The sequence below is a fragment of the Papaver somniferum genome, chromosome 7 (assembly GCF_003573695.1).
Source record: "Papaver somniferum cultivar HN1 chromosome 7, ASM357369v1, whole genome shotgun sequence".
Classification (NCBI taxonomy): domain Eukaryota; kingdom Viridiplantae; phylum Streptophyta; class Magnoliopsida; order Ranunculales; family Papaveraceae; genus Papaver; species Papaver somniferum.
This window is the reverse complement of record NC_039364.1, coordinates 7,546,566-7,568,158: the sequence shown is the minus strand read 5'-3', so window position 1 is coordinate 7,568,158 and position 21,593 is coordinate 7,546,566. Positions and strand designations below refer to the sequence as shown.

The following is a 21,593-nucleotide window of genomic DNA, read 5'->3' as shown; positions in this document are numbered from 1 at the left end:
AAGAAGAAACAAATCATTCGGCAACTTATACATCACGAAGCAAGTGTCACTCTAATCTCGCCAAACTCATTGGAGAAGACGACGCGAGAGCGACCCTAATCAATAATAATAACATCGTCCAAACAGAGTGCCCATACAAACCATGATTCAGAATATTACCATCAAGATCAGAAAGTTAGTCAAACAAGCATAATATGCACACGAGTGATTTCCCTCAAATAAAATAGTATATATAATATCATAATGGAGGAATTATCGCCCTACTAAAATACTATTCAAACGAATGAGTTGCCTCCCTACTATATTAATACGCAGTAATATCATAATGGATGAATTACCGCCCTACTAATGAAATAGATATAAACATATTTAAACGGATGAATTACCGCCCTATTAAATAATGTTGTCGACGGATGAATTACCGCCCTATTAAATAATGTTGTCGACGGATGAATTACCGCCTTACTTAACTTAGCCAAGAGCCGTGGGGAAACACAGACACTCCTCGCAGGGAAATATCACAATGCATATCGAACACAACACATCATAACAACACCGTACATACACATACAACATATACGTCATAATCAAGATACAGGAAATAAAACATCACAGTATACGCTATCATGCACTCAAATAGTAAAGACTCATCATGCTCGCAGATAAAGAATGATTAATGATTACAAGAAGGTTACAGAATTCTCACCTGTTTTGGTGGCAAGCCATGCCTACCTCGAAATCCAGAATCCATTACTTCACCCATTGAGTCGATCGTTGTTAAGATAGACTAACTGTTAACACACAAACACTCTAAGAGTCTAGCCAATACCATCATATAATGTTTATATCAGAATATCACATAGGTTTCCAGTTATGGGATAAATGGAAATAACTAATGGTTATAGTTTTATGAATTGTTCAATAACCTGGCATTTAGTGTTTTTGGCATAAATTATTATTTACTTATCCAAATAAGGTCAAATTGGGTACCATTGGAAAGTTCTTGAAAAACCCTATAACTTTGTAGAAGGAGCCGGAAGCTAAATCGGACCTTAAGGGGTCCAAAACATCAAAATAAGAAAATCGGCTCCAATCATGGACCTTAAGGGGTCTGGCACTCGAGTCAGCTCACTGACTCACTGACTTAAAGAGTTCAGTCGATCAATTTATCAAACACTTGACAGGCACTTTGGAATATTTCTTTTCAAGTTTCTTACAACTTCTACACAGCACAAGTACAACTTTGAGAGTCTCTAGACTTCTCAATTTTGATCCAAACAAAGCTATTAATGGCTGGTTAGAAAGGTTACAGTCTCTTCTTCAACTCTTTAGTTTTGACTAGAATCCAACTCGGATCCGAAGATACCTAGAAAAGTATGTTTAATCTCTAACTCACTGCTGTTTTCCAGAAATTCAGTTGCAACTGCAAAACTTTAAAAATTAATATTTAATTCTAGGATTATCCAAATGGAGCAAACTCGATCTCTATAGAAATATAAGAGACTCATCTAAAAGTCTCATGCTTTGGTCGAACTCTAATTCATAAAATAAGCTGATCATTTTCATTATACAAAACATGGAAGAGACACATATTTCATGAACTAAGAATTTGTTTGTTCTCAATCGATTCCATGATTCAACACAAACCCAAATCATCAATTACCTAATAGAAGGTATTAAAAGGGTTACCTTGGTTTAAAGATTGTTTAGAACCTAATTTTCATCATCTCCATCATGTCTTCTATCATTAACACCAAGAACACTCTTTGTTCTTCTCTCTTTTATGAAAACTCTCATATCATCATGATCATCAACTTTTCCTAAGTTTAGATACATATACTCACGGTTTCTGTTTTCTTCTCCTGAATATTTCACCTCGATACTCTCTCTATTCTTATCAACACCCTACATAGACAGCACCTGCTTTAGAATAACACATTTCAAACACAAGTAAACTCCACCACCTCCTACTTCCCACGTGAATATATGATGACTCCCCTCCTGATTTCACCCGTTAATATTGATGATTGATGATACTAAGTCGGAAGATTTAGTTAACCTAATCTTAATTAATTTAGCTCAACTATAATTAAATAACAAACTCTAGTATATCACTAGTAGTTTGGTTAATCCTGCAGTCAACCCTTGTTGACCAAAGTCCAGCTTCGCATCTAAGTTTCTAAGTGACATAATTTCACCATACGGTATCCGAATAACGCGTCCAAATAGTCCGTTTCTTAAGAATTTTCAAGATCTACCCGATGGTGCCATTGGTTTAATCCAAATTATTATTTTAATAATTAACATAATTTGGTTAATTATTAAGTGATTAGGCAACGTAATTGTCAATCTGCCAGTCAATAGTAATTGACCTACTTAAGGATCCTTACAACTTTTTTGCCCAATCTGACACAAAAGATTGGATTGGGTGGTTTGGTGTCATACCCTTGAAATTTCCAAATTGCCCCTCCATTTTATTCCAATTACTATAATTTCGTGTGTGTCCTGTTTTTTCAGGGGTATAATTGGTAACCAAACTTTAATATAATAATATCTAAAAATCCGTGCATTGGAATTTTACATATTTTATCGCGTTGGAATGGTTTTAAAAAATCTAGGGCACGAGTACAAACAACAATATCAAATTTAAAGTTTTTATCGAAATTTCAGAGGTATTTATCATTTTAGGCACAATTTTCGAAAATTAAATGTATATTAGTTATCCAAGCCACCACAAAGGATACATAATACTTTACGTAGCCATATATTGGTTTATGCATCAACGCATTTTCCGTTGCAACTAATAAAACGATGTACTCCCTCCGTTTCGAGAAAAGTGATACTTTCACTTTAGGCACAATTCTTAAAAATTGAATGCCATTATGCAAACCACCACAAAAGATGCATAACCAATTACGCAGCCATATTTTAGTTTATGCATCGGCTAATTTTCCGTTTCAGGAAAAAAAAGTGATACTTTCCCCCCGTGTCAGGAAAAATGGTATTTTCACGCCGTATCAGGAAAATGATACTTTCTCACCGTATCAGGAAAAATGATACTTTCACGCCGATGTTTTGTCGGCCATCCCACCGTGGCAACGATCATCTAGTATTTATTAATATTAAGTTTATCCTTCTTATCATTACAAAAGTAAAGGAAAACCCGATAGATATTTTTATACTTCACTCCACAAACCCTTTCTAGCATTTTCCCTCTTGACATTCTCCCATACCATGCCTCTCCTTTCTCGAGTGGTATTCTCAAGCAGCCATGAAATTATATCGGAATTAATTTTTACATACTTTTTTCCAAAAATAAAAAAACATTATTTGATAAGTTTTTCAGTTTACAAAGATATCATATCGATCCTATGAAATAGTATTACCTTTCTGCATCTTCCTTATTTCAGTGAACGATGTCTCAAGCCAGCCATGAAAATATATCGGAATTAACTTTTACATATTTTCCCCCTAAAAAAACATTATATGATATGTTTTTTAGTTTGCAAAGATATCTTATCGATCCTTTGAAATTGTATTACCTTTCTGCATCTTCTTTATTTCAGTGAACGATGTTAGGATCTTCATGGACCATAGGAACCTACTATGGTCCCAACCACATAACACTGATGTTGTCCCTACTTGACCACCTTGGGATAAGAGGTTTTCGGTTTTAATCTAAACGCATTGGTTCTACGTAAGGAGATGCCCAAGATTATTAAGATTCATATGTACTCCTCTTTCTTCTACATAGGACTATATGTGGCTATACATATGTGGTTAATCGCGCCACATACTCCAATAATTTACACCTTGGCGAGATTAAACCACCTCACCAGTCCAATCAGACTCCACCATAGGATTACCATCTGTATATGCTACCCATCGATCATGATTAATGTTGCTATCTGCCCTGGAATCCTACTCCACGTTGAGTTAATGAGAAGGAAAACACTAACTCCACCTTGACCATTTCCTTTCCCACCTAGAACCCTGCTTCACTTAAGAGTTAATGTGTGAGACACTAACTCCACCTTGAGCGCCAGTTCAACCTTGAGCATTGCGTTGCCGATATAGAACCATGCTCCACCTGAGTTAATGGGTGAGACACTAACTCCACCTTGAGCGGCAGTTCAACTTTGGGCCTTGCCTGTTCCACCTTGAGTCTGACTCCACTTGCGCCCTAAATAGGGTGACATCCACAACCACTTCTGCGTTCGCATAGTATCCTCAATCTTGGGATCTGATACCAATTGTTAGGATCTTCACAGATTATCGGATACTACTCAGGGTCCGATCACATAACCACGAACCTCACTTGACAACCTTGGGTTAAGAGGTGCGGGGTTTTTAACTGAAAGGCCTCTGTGTTATGTATGGATATTCTCAATCTTATTAAGCTCCACATGTTCCTCTTTATTTCATGAGGGACTATCCATGGCTATACATATGTGGTTTATCGCGCCACATACTCCAACAACCGAGCGGAACAAAAACATTAATTATAAAAATAATTACAACACCTGAACTCATTCTTCCCAAGAATAATTATGAAGATATTAATAATGTTCGGATCCTTGTTGTTTTTTTCCTCTTTAAGAGTAGTCTGAAAAGAGTAAAACTCAGAATTAACTCAACAATACATATTGTATTATATGTTTCTTCCTATTTTAATGACATAATGAAAAATTAATTCATTCACTTAAGCTATTGTATTTTCAAATGTTAAGTCATTTCCGATGGCAACCTTTTTAATCACATACGATGTAGTTCTAGTTTTTAAAATTTTCAAAATATATTATGTACGTAATTCAATTTGGCAAGAAGAGTTCACTGAATGGAATATAGGTAATGGATTGTACTTTCGTAAAATTGTGGCATTTTCAACATGGTTGGGTCCCCAGTTGGTAAAAAGCACTGTACTTATGCGTTCTCGGGCGAAATAATCTAGGGATGGGATACCTCCAAGAAAAATGCTAATTGATGACCGCATCCGTGTCAGTTGAAAATACCAAACTGTCGGATAACTGCAGTGACTAAGAGAGGACAGTATAGGCGGAAATCAGGTCCTTACAAATGGTATTAGAGTGGACGATGGGTTACCTGTCGAGGGTGAAAGAGTATGCTTGACAGATTATGTCGAGAAGGGTCTCATGAGTGTGAAAATTGCCAGAATCTAGGATGCAACATATTCGGAACCGGGGACGGCTCCAAATTAAATTTGTGGTATTATAGTACTCCGACTCGAAAAATAGGATTAGTCAAATGGAATATAGGTAATGTTTTTTCATTTTCTAACACCGAGACCTTTTCAACATAATTGGCTTCATAGTTGGCAAAAAATCTATATAATTAAGCATGCTCGGTATTGAGTAATCATGGGATGGGTGACCTCTTGAGAAGCTGTTGTTGGATGACTGCAGCGGTGACCATTCAAAACCCCATACTATCAGATGACCGCAGTGGCTAAGTGATGACATTATCGGTAGAGGTTCAGGCCATTACATTCTACGACATTACGCCTCCAAATCACTACACCATTTTAAGGATATAGCAACCCGGAGTAGCAACAGCAGTAGCGCCGTTGCTAAATTTCCGTTGCGATTCTCCGTTGCTATTTTTCGCAACAGCCGAAATCTGTTTCGAATTTAGCGACAACAAATTCTAGGTTGAGAATAGCAACGACGAGGTGTTCATGCATGCGAAGCACGCATGTGGTCGGGAACACTTTGACGTTTTTTTCTCCCAAGTCAATGTTTGGTCACTCCTCTTCTTTATTTTTCCACCCTTGCAGCCTTATCTACTACTCCCTCATCCAAACGAGTTATGCTTAGAAATTTCTCAGTCATTTTCATTTTTCATCACCCCCTCATTTTTTTCTGCTCCCGAAGATATTTTCTCCCCTTGATATCAACTGAAGATTTAGTTCATGTCCCGATGTAAAATCGATATATTCAGTTGCAGTGTTGTATTCGATCTGGTAAGTATTTATCAGTATTAGTTTTTCGATTTCAGTTAACCGATTCTATAGTTTCAGGATTTTAGGGAATTTGATTTCAGCTTTCATCTGTTTTTTTTTTCATTTTAGTCTATCGATTTTAGGGTTCATCTCTGAATCTTTATTTCGATTTTAGTTTTTCAATTTCAGTTTATCAATTTTAGGGTTTCATCTGAAATATGTTGTTTCCGATTTAGTTTTTTGATTTCTTCTTTCTCTTTTGATTTAAAGGTTTCGTATGTGAATGTAACACGATTTTATTTTTTCCATTTTAGGGTTTGTCAAGGTTGAAGAGGTGACTCTGAAGAACTAAAGAACACAGAAAGCTATAAGTTTAAATTATTGTGTTATGTTAAGTTGTTTTAGGGGTTACTAAGGTGAAGTAATAGAGTTGGTTTTTGTAATGGGTTGATTAGAAACTTTGCTGGTTGGATCTGCTTTAGATTCCATTGTGTTTTATTATTCATTTGGGTCTTAGGTTAAACGGTGTATTTGAATGATTGATCACGTGAGGCATAGTCCAGTTGCCGACTATGAGAGTATGCTCATATACGCAGTTGTTTCATGTTTGTTAATCTTGATTATTTGGCTGCAGGTGCACTCAAAAGGGGTTAATATGAAACTTGTTGAGAAGTTGCTATCACAGTCAGAAAAGACATCAAGTGGTAGACCCATACTCGTTTAATATGCTTTCCTTTACTTTTTCATAGTTTTGATGCTTATTAGTTAATATTAGCAGTATTCATTGTCTTCTTTAAGTCCCCTAGCGCTACATATTCTAGTATATGAATTACAGATTTCAGTTAAATTGAGAGGAAAATTTCCTTTCCATTGCACTCGGAGCGTGCCTCATTGAGTTGTGTGATCACAAGGACCACTCCCTTTGAGAGAGATGCAGACCCTCTGATGAGTCCCAGTTTTCAAGATCAGCTGTTATTAGCCTGTTGTGACAGTTCGAACCTATGAGATCTACCACTAACAGCAGTTAGGTTAACTATCTGTCTTGCTCTCCCTTTTGCCTAGGGTTTCGATATGGCTTTATGAATATGTCTTATGTAGTTTCTGGTGACAGCTGAGCTCCATAAGATCTTTCATCCTCTGTCGTGCATATTCTTTCTTTTCTTTTCTTTTCTTTTTAGGTTCCTCTAAGATTCCCACTATTAGGAAAATTATTTTCTTGTTTCTTAATCTTCACCTAATTTGTGTTTCTTGGATGGATGCCTTTTTCTTATGAATTCCTTCACTATTCCACTTAACAGCTGAAACAATTCCACTGGAGAATTCTTCTCTATGGAAGACCCTTGGGAAAACGTACGAGACTTGGATCTGTCCTCTTGTCCATTCACTTATTGAGCATACTGATGATATGATTTTAAGGTATCCTTTCTGTTTTACTGTAACTCGGAAAATTCCTATTGTGTTTAAGGTATTCAGTAAAAACTGATTTTGCTAAGCTTAATTCCTGATTTCAGATTGTGTCAAGACATTGTTTTGATGAAGGATGAACTTGCGGAGCTACTATTGTCACATGTCTTGGTGAACTTAGCAAGAACTAAGGGTTCACAAGTTGATCTTTGTAAATTAATCTCCTCACAGGTTTAACATCCTACCTACTGTCACTCTACTTACGCATTTGTACCCATTTCGGTGTTATCTCTTTGTGGATCTATTCATTAGGGTCTCCAACCATTCCTTTGTTGCTATAGGGGATATCTTTGTGCTGTTGTTTCCCTTTTTGTTAGAAATGTACTCGTACCATATCTTACTTGCATCAATTTTTATGGTGATGTTTTATCTATATTATATATTTTTCGAATGCAGGTCCAAGAAAACATCTTCACGGAGTCTAATGAACTGATCAAATCAGTTCAGATTATGCTGGATGCACTGAATGAAACCCGACTATATCATGTCATGGAAAGAGGGGGCACTTCCTCAGCACCACTCAAGCGAGATAGTCCGAAGGTAGATGCTAAACAAGCACTTTATTAGGGGTATCTTTTACTGTAAAATTTAGATTCGATTGTGTTTGATCCAAATGCAAATTTGTTTATCAGTTCTATTTCTGTTGCAAATTACTACATAAATGATCCGAGATTATATGAAATTGTTTTATTTTTGGTTAATTTCATTTGTGTGGTTGTGAAACTTGTGAGTCTGAGACAGAAATGTACCTGTCGAAAGATTAGGGGTGTTGAATTGAAGCTGCTAGAACAGGTTAGAATAATGTGACAGATGAAAATTCATGGCCATTCTTATGTTTTGTTCTTTTTGTTATGGGTGGTCTTGGGGTATTTTTCATTTTCAATTTCATTTACTTTGGTTACCACATAACTGTGATCTTTATCCATTCAAAGATGGATGGATGGATGGATGGATGAAGGTGGTGGTTACTTTGATAACATATGTTGTCAAAATGACAAAATCTGGTGTCCAGACTGAGCGCCTTGAAGCATTATCAGTGATGTATGCACAGTTATAATTTTTTCAGTTTTTTGTGCATAATTCTAAAATTTGAGAGCGCTTAAAATTAGTTCTTGTTTACATTTTATTTGTTAGTCTTATGTTTCTTCCATTGGACTTCAAGTTATTTAGAAGGGAAGTAGGTAATATTTTCTGTAATTGCGTTTCAATTAGCCATCATACTTGAGAGTTAAGTTGAAAAAAGCATACATCATTGACTACTTTTTACATGGATGAAATCCTTTTAGTAGAATTGATCTTCTCTTCATTTGAAATATGTTGTTTCCGATTTCAGTTTTTCGATTTCTTCTTTCTCTTTCGATTCAAAGGTTTCATATGTCAATCTAATACGAATTTATTTTTTCCATTTTAAGGTTTGTCAAGGTTGAAGAGGTGAACTGCTTTGAAGAAAGAACTCTGAAGAACTGAAGAACATAGAAAGGTATAAGTTTAAATTATTGTAGTTATATGATTACTATTTATATGAACTATTAGTGAAGTTTTTTTGATTGTACTTCAATATTGTTTTTGTGAAGTTGTTTTGATTTTGGATGATAATAACATTATGAGATTTTGGAGTTTGCTGAACATGATAACAGAACATGATAAATAGTCCTAGTGGTGATTCTGGAAAGATACTTGTAGCTCATTCTCTCTTCGTTGAATGGATGTTTCTGTCGTTAACCTAAGGGCTTCGACAACCCTACCACTAGGACTAGTTTGTTTAAAATCTGAACTTAGGGACTTTTGTAAGTTTGTATGAACTGAACTTTGGAAGTTTTTTAAGATCTTGTAAAGTACTTTGTTTGATCTTGTAAAGTTTATTTTGAAGAGTAATATATCATATGATGAGAACAAGAAATGGATGAAGCGGATATGTCAAAATAGAATTGGTTAGCAGGTTATTTTGATTCAGTTCATAGCTACAGGTTAGACTTCAAGTGGGAATATCAAATTCATGGAATGGAAACTGTCGGAGTTTGTACACTTGAATTCTATCATGTGACATGTAGATTCTTATGCAGTTGTGCATAAGGAAAACTCTTAGGCAGTTGTGCTTTATCTTTTTTTTACTTTTTTTGAAACACTTTTGTACATGTGCTTAGCATGCTAGCATGTAGGTTTTTATGCATTTGTGCATAAGGAAGACTCTCAGGCAGATTATTATTCAGTTGTGCATAAGGAACACTCTCAAGCAGTTGTGCTTAAAAAACTTTGAATCGTTATGTATCTATGTGAACCGGCAGTATTAATATAATCAATTTTTCTTTATGGATGTGTGTGGTTTGCGTTATGTTGTATTTTTTTTGCGCAGGTGACCGCAGTGCAGGTCAATTGAAGTAGTAGCAACCCAGGGGAATATCAATCCCTGGTAAGTACACTTCTATTGCTTATGATTATCATATTGAGTTCTGTTGGATACTAATATTCAGTATATAATTGCTTTTGAGGTAATATGTTGTTCGTTATGTTGCTACGGGATTATGTTGTTGCTGACCTTTCTCCGGTAAGTCTCTGTTGTGATCTTCATTGCTCCCATGAAGCCATTGGGTCTGATGGGTCTTCATAATTCAACAAGTTCCTAATTCTTTCATATTTGTGTAATTGGAAGTTTCAGTATGTCTATTAACAACAAAATATGAAGATAGATTCAGGTAATGTTCCGACTTACTCTTAGATTTATTGTATCAATATGTTGTCAGATTTATATGCGATGTATGAGTTATTTTAACACTCTTAAAGTTTCGCAGGAATCAGCAAAAGCTTATGTCCTATGCTGTCCGGATCCCCATTATGCACCGACCTGTGAATTTCCAATTCCCTTTCTTGTCATTCAACATGATGTAGATACACTCACAGCAGCAGTAGTTTCTGAATGTTCATGATCAACAACTACTCTGAAACGAAGGTAAACAAACTTCTTTTGAAAGCTTTCGTATATAAGTCATAAGCTTATAATGCCAGACCTTCCAAACTAGAATTTAGCTGATTGAACAATTATTTCATTCCTTTGGATTAGGTAAACAATTCTGAACATGATACTATTTTCTTGTGCGATTGTATGGTATTGAGGTTGGATTTTAGGAGTGTATTATTGTTCTCTTGTTCTGACACTTGTCTCTCTGAACTAACCGCATTATCAAGGTTCCTAGTTATTATTACTACATTTTGATAAGTGAACTGAAATGGAGTTCTAAGCGTCCTACGACCATACAACTCAATTTCAGTTCACTTATAGTAGAGTAGTGTAAGATGGAGTTCTCTACACCCTCTTACAAGATGTTCTCTTAAATATTTTGTTCGGATTTGCTTCTACATACCTCTCCATTTAGTTCACTTATAGTAGAGTTTGTTGATATTTGTTTTACATGGTTTTGACTTGTCTCTTAAGATTATACAAAATCTAGGGTTTGGTCTTTTGTTTGTGACATCAGTACTTAAACATCAAGTTGGTTATTATGCAGGTATTTGGGCTTAAGTCAAAAAGCAGTACTCTGGTGATATTTTAGAAGCAGTTGAATCTTTGCTGGGGAGATTGGTTAAGCAAGCGGAGTCTGGTGATACTTCTGGTGATATTTAGTCTTTGCTTCCCTGTTTTTCAATGCCTCTGTCAGTTGACACAAACTAGGTTACCCATCCATTTATAAACATCAACATAGATCGAATATTTTATGTCAGACACAACATACATAAGTTTACTTGTGTACATTTGTATCAATTGAAGAATCCGTTCTTTTATGATAATATTATCTAGTGGAGATTCTCAGCTACATTTTTATCAGTTTTGTATTTCCATTGTAATTTTTAAATCTGTGTGGATGTTGGATATGGGAAATGGGTAATTGTAGGGGGAAAATGTGGGGGTAATGAATTTTGACTAGGTCAATAAACATAGACTTGACCTTTTTTTTTTGTGGTATGTTGCTAAATTAGAACCAGAACCAATAAATTAGAACCGGAACCAACAGTATCTAGTTCCGGGTAAGGGTATTCCTGTAACTAGAAACGGATTAGCAACAACAGGTTGTTGTTGCTAATAAAAAATGTAGCAACGGCAAGCGCCGTTGCGAATTGCCGTTGCTGAGCGAGTTTCGCAATAAAGCCTATGCCGTTGTTAAAAATTGCGACACCGTGTTTAGCAACAGCGAAAGCCTGTTGCGACCCTGTTTAGCAACATCTATGGTAGGTTCCTGATACCTTAAAATGGTGTAGTGAATGTGAGGTTATTTGTTGCATAAAAATAATAAAACCATGATCAGTTAGTAAGTCAAATCGTTAAGTACTGAAGCTAATAACAATACGCTCTACTAACAATAAACTTTTTTATCCATCATCATTGAATGAAAATAACATTAAACCATTTATTAAGAAATACATGAGACGATGCGAAATTGCTCATTGGGCACCAATACTTTCCACAGTCACTATGGTCCACTTATATTATTGTTAGCCAATATAACTAAGTTTGGTGCTGCTTTTTTTCTTTAAAAAAAAAAACGTACTTTGAAAACATAATTATAGCAATATTTTTTCATCCTATTGTTTGGTAAAGATGTCATAAAGTGTTTTTTTATGTAAACGCTTCCAAAATCTATCAGTTTTAAAAGTGGAGGAGAATGAGCTTTTAAAAAGCTACAAAAGCAAATGTTATAGTTCATCCTAATCTTATATTTTATTTTCCAATTCCATCCCATTTTTTTTGTATAACTGACAAAAATTATCCTTGAATCTATATATCACCAATTTATATTCGTTATATTTTATTCTTCAAAGATAATTATTTTATTTTCAAACTACATTTTATGTTATACCGTATCACATAAATATACTTTAATTTATCAACAATAAATTTTAAGCAATTATTGATTTTAAAAAAGTGGTTACGAAAAATAAAAATAATTAGTTAATTTAATATTACATATATGTACTCTAATAGTAGAAAATTTTATTTATTTTAAGCATAATCAAATAGAATAAACAATTTTTAGAGATATGTCTTCTTTGGTCATTTTCTAACAAACTATAGCTGAACCTGATATTTTCTCAGACTCAATTTGATTGCTTTTTAAAATAGTTTAAGCTTTAGTTATAATTACCAACCATTCAATTGTTTTTTTTACAGAGCTCCGCACAGTAACGTACATCGGCCACCATTCAATTCCTTTTTTTACATAGCTCGACACAGTAACATGGAAAAACACTTTTGTAAAACTCGCAGCAATACCAACCTAATCCCAAGTATTAGCTAATAAAAATGTATTTATTATCATCATTAATAGAATAATTTATATATTATCATTTTTTATTTGACACTTAATAAGATATTATCATGGAAAATTATTAGAGTATTTATTATGAAGAATTATGAAACCTTAATGATATGAATTTTTTTTTCTGTTAGATGCATTTCTAATCTCAATCACAACCATCACTTATGACAAATGATTACATCCCTAGATTTATCTCTTGTGAGGATAAATTTGAACCGCCACTTAAACAGGCAAAGTTATCCAAACTGTGCTTTATATTCTTGATAACTTTCATTTGTGGGGTTTGATTAATATTTTTCTTCCTTTCAGATTCTTAAATGATGCAGTGCTAATAGGATATTTCATTTCTTTCCTTTTATTTTCAAAAATTCACGATGGATACATTAATTATGAGCGAGGGATTAAGAACTAGGGACAATAAAAGTATTCAGACTTGGGAATTTTATGAGCACCGATTACTTTCACTATGCCAAGCAAGAAAAGAGAGTAAATTAATTTTGTTTTTGTGGACATGAAATTTTAGATTGACAAGGAACGAGAAAAATAACTTATATATCCTGTTTATTTTGTAAATTCAGACACTTCACCCGAACATTTATCATGATACCAGAGTATAATCGTACAAACCATAAACAATGTTTTCAAAATGGGTGCCTTCCTATTAATACGACATGCTAGCAGCTATGATGGCTCCAGGATTTACTGCAATTTACCTAGTTTCCCAGTCAGTCATAGATTACAAGTAAGAAAATTTCTAATATAAAACACATATTTTTTAATTGTTATCCCAAATTGTGACATTTAGAGTATGTTGTCTGATCTGCAGATGATAAATCTCAAAATTCCTGCAAGTGTGAATCAATAATTCTGGGAACCGGCTTCTCATGTACTCATAACAGTCTTCATGGCCTAATAAAGTTCCCTGTAATAAACATTTATGTAATACGATATTTGTTCATCAGAATTTGTTGCATTTCTATTGGTTTATGAATGCATTCATCTAACATTTGCTTTCCAAACTTAATAATCCGGTTTTCAATATGTTAACGTGGGTTTCCATCCGCAATAGTTCTTCAATATCCTCTAACATCTTATATATTTTCTTCAAGACACGATAACATTGACCAGCTTTATATTCGAGTGAACATTTTTCTTTTTCTTTACTAAATGCATTTAGGATTCTCTGTCCATAAAATTTTATTTCTAAAATTTTAACAACGTACAAGATTTATATCATGACGATAACATATTGTGTGTTGTATGGAGTCATAAATATTTGGTCGGAAACTTAATTAGTGTACTGCCCATTCTTAATTAATCCTTATGACCTGGTATTTTGTTTTCGTTTTTGTATTTTCTCTTTCCATTTATCTTACCCACTGAGTTGAGTACCCTTAAAATGAAAAAGTAATGAAAAACAAATGTAACAATAGTTTGTTTTCCTAAAAGCAGTAGCTACGGAATGAACAAATCATTTGCTTCCACTATGGATTGAATAAACATGAAAAACGGATGGCCAAACCAACAAATTTGTTGTTTTATTAATTGAGGACCATCATCAACCGCGCGGACCAACTAAATCTGCGAGAGGATCTTCTCCAACCGCCCGTGGTTCTTCCACACACACGCAATACAATTTCTGTTTTCCAAAAATTATTTTACTACTTCTTTATTCATTTTATCCTATTTATCCCACTTTATCCTATTTTATCTCACATAAGTATAATATTTTATATTTTAACTTTATCCTACAAAATATTTTTAATATGCAAAAGTGGGCCCTAGAAAACCAAATTTGTTTATTTTGCTCTCATTTCCAATAATGCAAAAGTGTGTTTTTCATCCACGTGGCTCAACGAAATTTTATTATTTTTGATTGCCATATGAATTTCCCTAAATTTTTTAAAGATATTATAGTTTACTGTATGGACTTTTCTTCTGCCTTTCTGCGCGTTTCATCAAAAGTTATAAGAATGCATTGTCCAAAGTGTACAACCATCGAAAACATGTCTAGATACTTGGCGGATGATAATATCTTTTTTTTTTATTATTATTATTATTATAATGAAGCTCCTTAAAAAACTCAAGGATGTATAAATGGTTAAATACTGCTAATTGAAAAGGATATCTATAATACAAAACAGAAGGGGTTCTTGATCTTGGACGAACGGATAACATTTTTAGAGACAAACATTCCATCCGATCATCCCAGTCTCATCCCAGTAAAAGACATCTAACAAATGATAGAGTGGTAACCTCTTTTTATTATGATGTATACTTTGAGTGGTTCCCTCATAATTAGATTCATAATAATGATCAATTAAATGTGATTTTCATTAAGGTCATTAGCTTTAATTATCTCATTATTATTTTTTTACCCTATATTGTTCATCTACAAGATTACAAACAAATAAATATTTAAATAAATAAATAAAACACCCAAAAATCCTCAATATCAAGAATCATAAAATTTCAATTAAATCCATAAAATTATATGAAAACTAAGTTATTCTCTATCTATTTAAAAAATGTGCATAAAAACACCAACTATAGAGAAAATCCATGATGACCAATTGTCTTTTATTTAAATATTTAAATAAAAACACCAACTATGATGAAAACTAAATATAAATAAATAAATAAAACACCCTAAAATCCTTAATATCAAGAATCATAAAATTTCAATCAAATCCATAAAATTAAATGAAAACTAAGTTATTCTCACTATTGAAAAACTGTGCATAAAAACACCAACTATAGAGAAAATCCATGATGACCAATTGGTTTTTTTATTTAAATTATGTATCGAGAGGAAAATTAAATAGTAAAAAATACAAATCAATCATTTACAAAGAACAAAATCTTATAGCATGCCTAGAGAGGAAACAAATCAAAGAGAAAAATTGTATAGAAATTACCTCGGTGATATGAAGACATTTGATGCAAAGAATCACAACCACCATTTTCATTCCTATATATGGATCAACCCTATCAATTGATAAACATGTGCAAAGAATCAAAGATACATAATGGATTCTGCATGTTTTACCTCAATCATGTATCACAAATCTGATATATAAAATCGTTGAAATGCCCTCTCCAAAATTTTCAGTAGATTTGACATAGAAAATAAAAAAATGGATCCAAAATACATTCAGTCGATCTGAAATTGAGAATGTGAACGGTTTCATTAAATTGTGTAGAGTGAAAATCAAAGACGTAGTAGGGGTCAATGAAAATTTGAGGGAAATTGTTAGTTTTGTGAAAGTTAGTAATTTTAGGGAAGGGAAATAAAAGTTCATATAAGTTTTAGGCTGGATTATTGTCAGAATGTTTATTTGTTTTAATATATTTTACATAGGATAAATGCCAACCTTTTTTCACTCTAATTCTTCATATTTTAGTTTTGGAGTGAAAGCTGATGTATGGGTAATGGCATACACATGTACATGCCATCTAACTTAATCCTAAAATTTTCTTTATTAAAAACTAATAAAAATATGAGGAATTTAGCCTAACCAGAGGTAGAATAGAGGACAATTATATTGCCGCTAGAAACATCAATTAAATTATATGAATGTTACATTACCCATTTTTTTATATTAATTATTAAAACACGAAGTTATAGGTGATTTTTATTGGATTCATGGTTTACCGTGTTATTAGATAAATGTTACAACACGTGCCATCACGACACAGGTTATTTCTAGTATTTAACATGCTAGGATGGTTGTTGGGCAGGTCTTTTGGAAAATTTGTCAAATGAAATGTTTAAAAGCCAAATGAGGGTGTTTTAGCCACTAGGGAACGTCTTGAGAAGTGGGTAGTTCAATTTTTCTTTAGTTGGGATTTATTTTCATTTTATTTTTTTGATTTGCGGTAGCTAGAGAGGATGGATAGGAAATGAGAATTTTTCATGGCTGCTAATGGGATATCATATTATTAAAGAGGTTACCAAAAAAATGTTTTGTTTTATACGAGATCCAATACCCTCCCAAGTACGCCTATTAGCAATTTTGGATTTTTTGATCGGAAATGCTAGACTCAAGACGGTTGAATCTAGAAATGAATCCAGAGTGCTACTCGGCTACTCCAATGGCCTTTAACGGGGTTCTGAACATTTGGATGGTGCAGTGTAATGTGGGTCCCTATTTTTTTCTCTCTTGTGGAGTATTCTTCGAGAAATTCTATCGGTAAACTATCATTTTTGATTCTCGATACCACATTAACGTGCTATATGTAACGCTTTGTGTCTAGAGATTGATGATTTGGTTCGTTGCCAAGAACGAGTTCAAAAGTAAAATATAGTTTGTGTTGGTTGAATTTGACTATTAAGAATCGTTTGACATCTAAGTTATATATACTCGGTCGTTTCTATTAATATATCGCCTAGTTAGGGATCAATAAGCAACTAGGGGCTGTACACTTGTAGGGTAAGAATATTTCCTAGGGAAGGATAAATAAAGGTTTGCATAACATAAACAGAAATGCTTCTGTTTTCTAGAAATATAAGCAAAACCAGTTTGCTTCATAAAAATTTGACTTTTTTACTTTTAGAAATCGTTTTGAAATTTTACATGTAAACTAACTTCTTGTTTTTGGTATCTCAGAAGTTGAAAAGCTACTTCTGAATGTAATTGTAACCCAAACGTGCTAAGTCCTATAAGGAAGAAAAGAAAAAGTGAATTCCTAGGGTTTCAGAGATAAACACAAGAATACGGGACCAAATGACAGAACTTATAATTATTTTTATGCTTAGTTTATATATCCATGTTAATTAAACGAGAAAACAAATAATTCCCCCAAATAATACAATGTAAACTTTTAGCTACAGGAAAAAACTTCTGAACTTTAAATTTAAATCTACAATCACGAGCATGATTTGGGATATTTATAATTAAAGGTTCCATGTCTATTGCGTAGCCATCTTATATATTTATGTCTTCGATCCATCTTTATAATATTTCTTCAGTAACCTCCAACTTCTTATGTACCTCTCTGACTCTTAATTTACCTTATAAATTTGTAGCATTATAAAGTTGTCTAATTTTATCGGTAGGATGCAACATAATTGATACATTAGATTTTTTTTTTTTTGATTTGGAATTTTACTGGAATAAAAAAAATAGATATTTTATTTTCCTTTGTTTCCCTGTCTGTTTTTATACCTGGTTTATTTCTAAGGCCTTATGTTTAACAACATCAAACATTTATATATCATCAGACTAACTTATTGTGGGCTAAGGTCATGAAATTTGTTTTAGAACCTAGTGTCATACAACTAACCTGAACCACCCAGTAAATTGAGTGCCCTTGTACCAATTAATAGTTGGATTAATAGTTTGTTTCTAAACAAATTTTAGGGACGTGCGGCCCTTAATTAGCTCCAAAGATTGGTATCATCAAAATTTTAAAATACAAACCCTTTGTCGGAAGTGAACATGATTGACAAACAAGTCCAGATACATTCCCAGATCAGACCTTGAAGCCACTTAGTTTTATGTTTTTTTTTGGAGCATCCACATTCTTCAATTGTTATTAGTTCTATCAATGGCAATATAATACTCCGTTGTTGAGATCAGCAGGGAGTTTAGTCATGTAAGCATGAAAATAACCGTGGCATTTGGTGTTTATTCCATGGTATTTGTGGATTTTCAGGTTCATAATACTTTCTCATGATATAACTTTGGAAAAATATGACCATGATAGACGTGAGTTTTGGTTGCCCACGTTAGCTTTGTACTTCATAGTCCTTCCAAGTTGCATCCACAGACGGACGCATACTAGCCATAATTAAAGAAAGTAATTATCTCTATACAATTTATAATTTTCTACTACCAAACAATGGCATCTTCAGTGTTCCCACCTGGTACATTGATTCAATCATCCAAGTTCCAAAGTAAATCAACATTAAAATTTAAAGATTCAAACCATAAACTTGGAAAACTGAATTTTGCAATCAAATGTGAAGCATCAGCAGAGTCATCATCCGGTAAATCAAAACAACTGCAACAACCCTTGGCATCCACAACAATAACAAAATCAGAGTTAGTTGTAGAAGATGAAACCTGGCTCTGGTCTCAAATCAAAGCAGAAGCACTTCGTGATGCAGAATCTGAACCAGCGTTAGCATCATACTTATACTCCACTATCCTCTCTCACTCATCTCTTGAGAGATCATTATCATTTCATCTAGGTAACAAACTGTGTTCCTCAACTTTATTATCAACACTTCTATATGATTTGTTTCTGAACTCGTTCGCTACCGATCCCGATTTACTCTCTGCAACTGTAGCCGATTTAAAAGCAGTCCGAGCTCGTGACCCGGCTTGTGTATCTTACTCACATTGTTTGTTGAATTACAAAGGATTTTTAGCTTGTCAAGCACATAGAATTGCACACAAATTATGGGTCGACTCTCGTCGTCCGTTAGCCTTGGCATTACACTCTAGGATTGCAGATGTATTCACGGTGGATATACACCCGGCAGCCAAGATTGGGAAAGGGATATTGTTTGATCATGCTTCTGGGGTTGTGGTAGGGGAAACTGCAGTGATTGGTAATAATGTGTCAATTTTGCATCATGTAACGTTGGGTGGGACGGGGAATTCGGTTGGTGATAGGCACCCAAAGATTGGTGATGGGGTGTTGATTGGTGCAGGAGCCACTATATTAGGGAATATTAAGATTGGTGAAGGAGCTAAAATTGGTGCAGGGTCTGTTGTGCTAATTGACGTGCCTGCAAGAACGACTGCTGTGGGTAATCCTGCAAGATTAGTTGGTGGAAAAGAGAAACCTTCTCGGCATGAAGATGTTCCTGGTGAATCTATGGACCATACCTCTTTCATATCTGAATGGTCCGATTACATTATATGAACAATGTCTGATAACAAAATAAATTTGATTTCACTTCTTCTATTCTTCAATAAGTTTTTATGCCAGTATACTTACTTGGAGTCTTTGATAGAGTTTTTTTATGTTGTTATTAAGAAAAAGAACTTTGTCTTTTGCTATGGATTTTGTTTTGGAAATTAGTATTCTCATATAGTGCAAATTGCTTAGAGTAACTTTTCTGTTTGAAGTATTACTCTTGCGGGTATTAGTGCTTGTTTGTATTGGAAGTTTAGGAAATTATGGATTTTAAATGCGTTGTTGGGAATCGGATGGTAGAGTGGGGTTGTTCAGTTCGTAATTGGGATTCAGGGTTTTTGCTGTAGTTGTTGAGAAGATGAAGAAAATGACGATTTCCATATTGCATTAATGTTCTATAAAGATTTACAGGTGTGGAGCACTTGATGAGTAAACTGTTAGAATACCGGCATCCAACTCAAAACCAATTGGCAATGAGTGGAGAGGCCCATAGAGTTATAAATCGCAGGATCTTAGATTGCCCATACTATGTGGGACCTCGTTGGGTCTAACACGTGGACAATAAATCGGGTGACGCGGAGTAAAGGCGCGGTCAAACGATTCGTCGCAAATAGCCTGCTCTGATACCATGTTAGAATACGGGCATCCAACTCAAAACCAATTGGCAATGAGTGGAGAGGCCCATAGAGTTATAAATCGCAGGATCTTAGATTGCCCATACTATGTGGGACTAATAATCTCAACATAAAAAAGGTCGGTTGACAAGAAAAGAATCGGCAGTAAGATATAAGGTATAGTGAGGTGCTGCGAGTTTATCGTGGTTGTGTAGATTGAGTTCACACTGTAGAGAATCATTGCAGAATGTAAATTACACTCAGTTGTGTCTTCATCTATTGCCTCCGTAGGTATCAAAAAGGGGTTGTAGATTTGTAGTCCTATGTAAGCACGAAAAAATATGAACTCCCAGCCTTTCATATCAACTAGAACATGGGACTAAATGACAGCAATTACAAATATCTTTTGGCTCTCCAAATTAGTATTTGTTGATATTTAACAAACTTGATTTATTTATTTTTTTTTAATAAAAATGGGAATAGCAAAACTAGCTTAAATTCATGGTCAAACTGGTTCCAAGCACAAACTGTTAAATATCAACAAATACTATTTAACAGATACTTGCAAATTTACGTCTTGTCTTACATTTTACGTCTTGTCTTACAAGAGATATTGATACTTGCAAATTTATGAGTGTGTTACATATACACCGGTTAAAGGATTAACCCATCTTTAGATTCTTTACAATGGTTGTAGGATTAACCCATCTTTAGATTCTTTACAATGGTTGTTCAGTATACCCCAACATCTTATATTTGTTTGTCAAGACATAACATCGACGACAAATCCTATATATAGTAAACAATTTGTTTTATTTTTTTCTTTTCCTAAATGAATTTAGGATTTCCATATCCTATTTACGTCCGAATCCTTAACAACCTGAAACATTTATATCATGGCGGTGACATATTGTGTGTTTTACAAATGTCATGAATGTTTAATCTGAAACATAGTGTTTTCTTTTTTGTTGATCGGTTAATAAGAAAAGATTCATTGAAAAAGAGGTATTTAAGAGAGGTACCTTAACCCAATAAATACAACCGATATAAAAAAACTGAGACCGAATTAGGAATCCATCACCTAAAGAAAAACATCCACCCAAAATTTCAAAACCAACTCAAAACGGCCGATATAAATATGGTTCCATAAAGCTATCACTATGTTAGCCGTTAAACCCAATATATTAGTGTTTGACTCCTAAAAATAACCTCGAATCTTAATATCTTGAACGAGACTTTCCAAATCTGAAACATGGTATAGTGCGCCAATATCCATTCCTTTTGACCGCAATGTGGTTTTTGTCTCTTCTTTTCATTTTGTTTATGTATGATATCTGATAGTTTGGTTTGTGATTAAATACGTGGAACGCGCGCCTT

At 34.0% G+C, this 21,593-nt stretch overlaps 1 protein-coding gene and 1 long non-coding RNA gene across 2 annotated transcripts; both read left to right on the top strand.

Moving 5' to 3' along the window:
- Positions 1 to 10,091: 10,091 nt before the first annotated feature.
- LOC113294689 lies at positions 10,092 to 11,118 on the top strand. The gene is made up of 3 exons (XR_003332679.1): positions 10,092 to 10,116; positions 10,310 to 10,370; positions 10,927 to 11,118. It is a non-coding gene; the product is annotated as an uncharacterized LOC113294689 (long non-coding RNA).
- Positions 11,119 to 18,541: 7,423 nt separating this feature from the next.
- On the top strand, positions 18,542 to 19,819 carry LOC113295089 (serine acetyltransferase 5-like). The gene has a single exon (XM_026543443.1). The coding sequence runs from the start codon at positions 18,577 to 18,579 to the stop codon at positions 19,606 to 19,608; it is 1,032 nt and encodes a 343-aa protein (XP_026399228.1). The 5' UTR covers positions 18,542 to 18,576; the 3' UTR covers positions 19,609 to 19,819.
- The last annotated feature ends 1,774 nt before the right edge of the window (positions 19,820 to 21,593 follow it).